Source organism: Artibeus jamaicensis, unplaced genomic scaffold, assembly GCF_021234435.1.
Source record: "Artibeus jamaicensis isolate MK-2021 breed Jamaican fruit bat unplaced genomic scaffold, CSHL_Jam_final contig_432, whole genome shotgun sequence".
Classification (NCBI taxonomy): Eukaryota; Metazoa; Chordata; class Mammalia; order Chiroptera; family Phyllostomidae; genus Artibeus; species Artibeus jamaicensis.
Window position 1 is genome coordinate 14,319,268 of NW_026521828.1, and position 3,065 is coordinate 14,322,332.

The window sequence follows — 3,065 nt, forward strand, 5'->3', positions numbered from 1 at the left end:
TCCATGACAAGGATTTGCCCGGTAGTGTTGCAAGAGCTGAGTGCAAAGGGTGGGAATATAATGAGCAGTTTTAGGCTGTAGGTATGCAAGGTATCCGTCATCTGGGGCACTCCCCCACAGTCTCTAGAAAAGCATTCATTTCTCTTTGTGTGTCTGTGGGTTAGTTTTATGGGAACTACAAGAAACCATTTAGAGTCTGAAAGCAAACTACATGCTGTTCATCAGAATGCTACTGTACTTAGAAATTCCACAACTGGATCAGGAGTTGATATGTGACTTCAGGATGATATAGGACAAGACATTATCATTTCTTTGCTTATTTGTTGCTAGAAATCAAATTCAATTCACTGTGGGGGCAACTTTGCCCACAAAGTCCCCTTCCCTTTCACCACAGATGAAAGTGAAACTACCAAGACATGATCTGCTTGGGGAGCAGAGGTGGTTAATCTCTCAGAGAAGAAAGGCCAAGAGCCCATTCCTCAAGGGGCTTTTATTGGGTTCATTTGCACAAGAATATATGTAAGGATCAAACAATAGATAGCATTCAAAGAACTATGAGGGCTTATTCTCAGTAAGGGTCAGATAGCTAAAGAGCCATAAAACTTTGAGGAACAAACTTCTTGCTTAGAGCCTTATTATTTAAATGAGAGCATTCTAAACAAAGCAGGTTTCACAGGATTTTACATATTCTTTCTCAGGCCTGATCACCCAGGATCCTGCTCTAGCCGGCAAAGGGCTGCACCGCCTTCCCCAGCACTGGTTTAAGTGGATTAGAGCCAGGAAGTGCTTCTCCCAGACAGAAGCGGGCACTTGGACTATGTCAGAATAGCTGGGGGGCGAGGGTCCATCACTCCCTCTTTGTTGCAGCCCTGAGTCCTTCCATGATGGCCTCCCAAGTGATAGTAGTGTCTGGCTTAGGTTGCCCCTCTTCTGGGGGGTCGTACCCGTCATAGACTAACTGACCAAGCATTGGGGGCAAGAGATGAGGCAGAGACAAGCTTTGTCTCCTTAGTGGCTTGCATTCTGGAGGTCACTCACTCAGCCTTAGCCATGTGGGGCAGTTACAACTCCCGAAACAGGGCAGAGCGGTTTCCAACAGTTCACCTTAATTTAGTTCATTTATAAAGCATTAGTTGAATACCCTCTTTATCTGTTCACTTTTCAGAACTAAGTAATGCCCAGGGAGTGTTTTCCTAGCTTGAAAAAGAAGGCATCAGCTTTAGGTCCTTTGATTCTCTCATTCCCACCACCGGTTGTAATTGGCCTTTCCCCACTGGAATGTGTCCCTGAGATGGCTTGTCAGACATCATTCAAAAGTGAAACAAGTCTATAAGATTCAATGTAAATAAAAAAGGTCAGACATGTTCATCTCACATATGTCTACTTTATTCTAGAAAGAAATCAAGGTGGAATGGTGGCAAGATTATGTGGGAGAAGAAATGTGTTTCTTGTACTAAAACCACAAGATAGATTCAACACTTTCCAAAATGTACAAATTTACGTTTGTTGTCAGTTTTCTTGTGGAAAGGAAAGAGTAACAATGAGAAATGCTGAAGCCATAGGCACTTTATTAGCATCTAAACTTCACCAATGACCCCCCTAAATGTCACTCCATTTACTGATGCATTTAAGAGGAATGACTGCAGTTTAGAATGTTTTAGCAGCTATTGCTAGTTACATAAGATTAATACTCCAAATACATCACAGTTTATGTCCCTGAAAACATATTTTAATGGTAATTTAAAGGGGATGCACAATTAGATAGTTCTTATGATATGATTATAATGTTTTTCTTATTAAAAAAGAACCAGAAGGATATACCATATATATGGAGGTTTGTTTTCATTCGTGTATATTTTGAAAAGAGTTAAAAGGAACTATATAGTTCTATACATTCCAGTATATAATTTATCACTTAATATTTTAAGCTGGTGCTAATATACCTTATAGACAATTACTGTCTATAAACCTGTAACCTTTAAACTACTATGGGCTATTTGATTTTATAAATTTAATTTTTGTTGGTGCTCTAACATATGTATTTTGTGGAGAAATCATACTTTGAAACAGAAGAAGTTCTTTAGGTTTTCCAGATATCATCCCCCTTTGGTACCAATCATTAGGGGGTTCTAGTGTATTCAAACTTAGCTGAAGCTCAACAATAAACAGGGCTCATTCGAACAGATGCAGACTGGCACACCTAGGAGGAGGGACATTCCTCATTCCAGGAAACAGACTATGAGATGACTTGGTGACTTTCTTGTATAGGAAGTTTAAGCAATAAATCAGTAGTTGAAAGTTGAATAAACCCTTTAGTTTCCTTCCAACGCAGAGATGTTAGGCTTCTCTGATTACTACTACCAGAAGGTGTTTGGTTACAGTAACACCAGGGGGCGACTCCAGATCATGTAAATGGTGAGCATTCTGTTCATCAGGGTCAAGGGGAGGTGATGCTCATATTCCTTATGCCCTAAACCACTTCTTGGAATTGAGATGCATTTATCTTAACATGTAATTATTAGACCTTAACTATAGAAAAGAAAAATATTTTGATACTTACATAACTTTATCACAAAAGGTGCAATCATTGCTATAAGTTGTGCTATCAGATCCACAAATTGGTGCATATATGGAATAACAAATTCTCCCTTCTCCTGGTAGCAACTTTTTAAACGTACTGCAATCAGTCTGAAAATACATATTACATACCTTCCATTTCTTTAGCCAAGTCTCTATTCCCAGGATTTAGAATTTTACAAGCAAGTTGAGAAGACTCTCAGTGCATTCACTTCTTATTCCCATTGTTTGTCCTCCTCTAACCTCTTTGAAATAGGTCAAGTATACAGATTTTTATATCAGATATAAAATCTGTAAATTTTAAATTTCTGATAAATTTCTTTCTGATAAATTTCTTTGTGGTAGCTGGTACCCAAATCAAAATATATTTAAATATGGAATCTATTCCACAGCACCAAAGTGTCAGTTTTCAGCACCCATGCCACATTCAGCTCCCTGCTATTTCTCTTTCACTTGAAAAGTTGTATCCAAATATAATTGTGAGATGT

General features: G+C 38.7%; 1 protein-coding gene across 1 annotated transcript; it reads right to left on the minus strand.

Moving 5' to 3' along the window:
• Window positions 1–1,472: 1,472 nt before the first annotated feature.
• Window positions 1,473–2,700, minus strand: SPINK9 (serine peptidase inhibitor Kazal type 9). The gene is made up of 2 exons (XM_053665884.1): window positions 2,563–2,700; window positions 1,473–1,520 (listed from the first exon to the last, which is right to left on the minus strand). Exons 1-2 carry the CDS (start codon window positions 2,698–2,700, stop codon window positions 1,473–1,475), a joined length of 186 nt encoding a protein of 61 aa, XP_053521859.1.
• Between the last annotated feature and the right edge of the window lie 365 nt (window positions 2,701–3,065).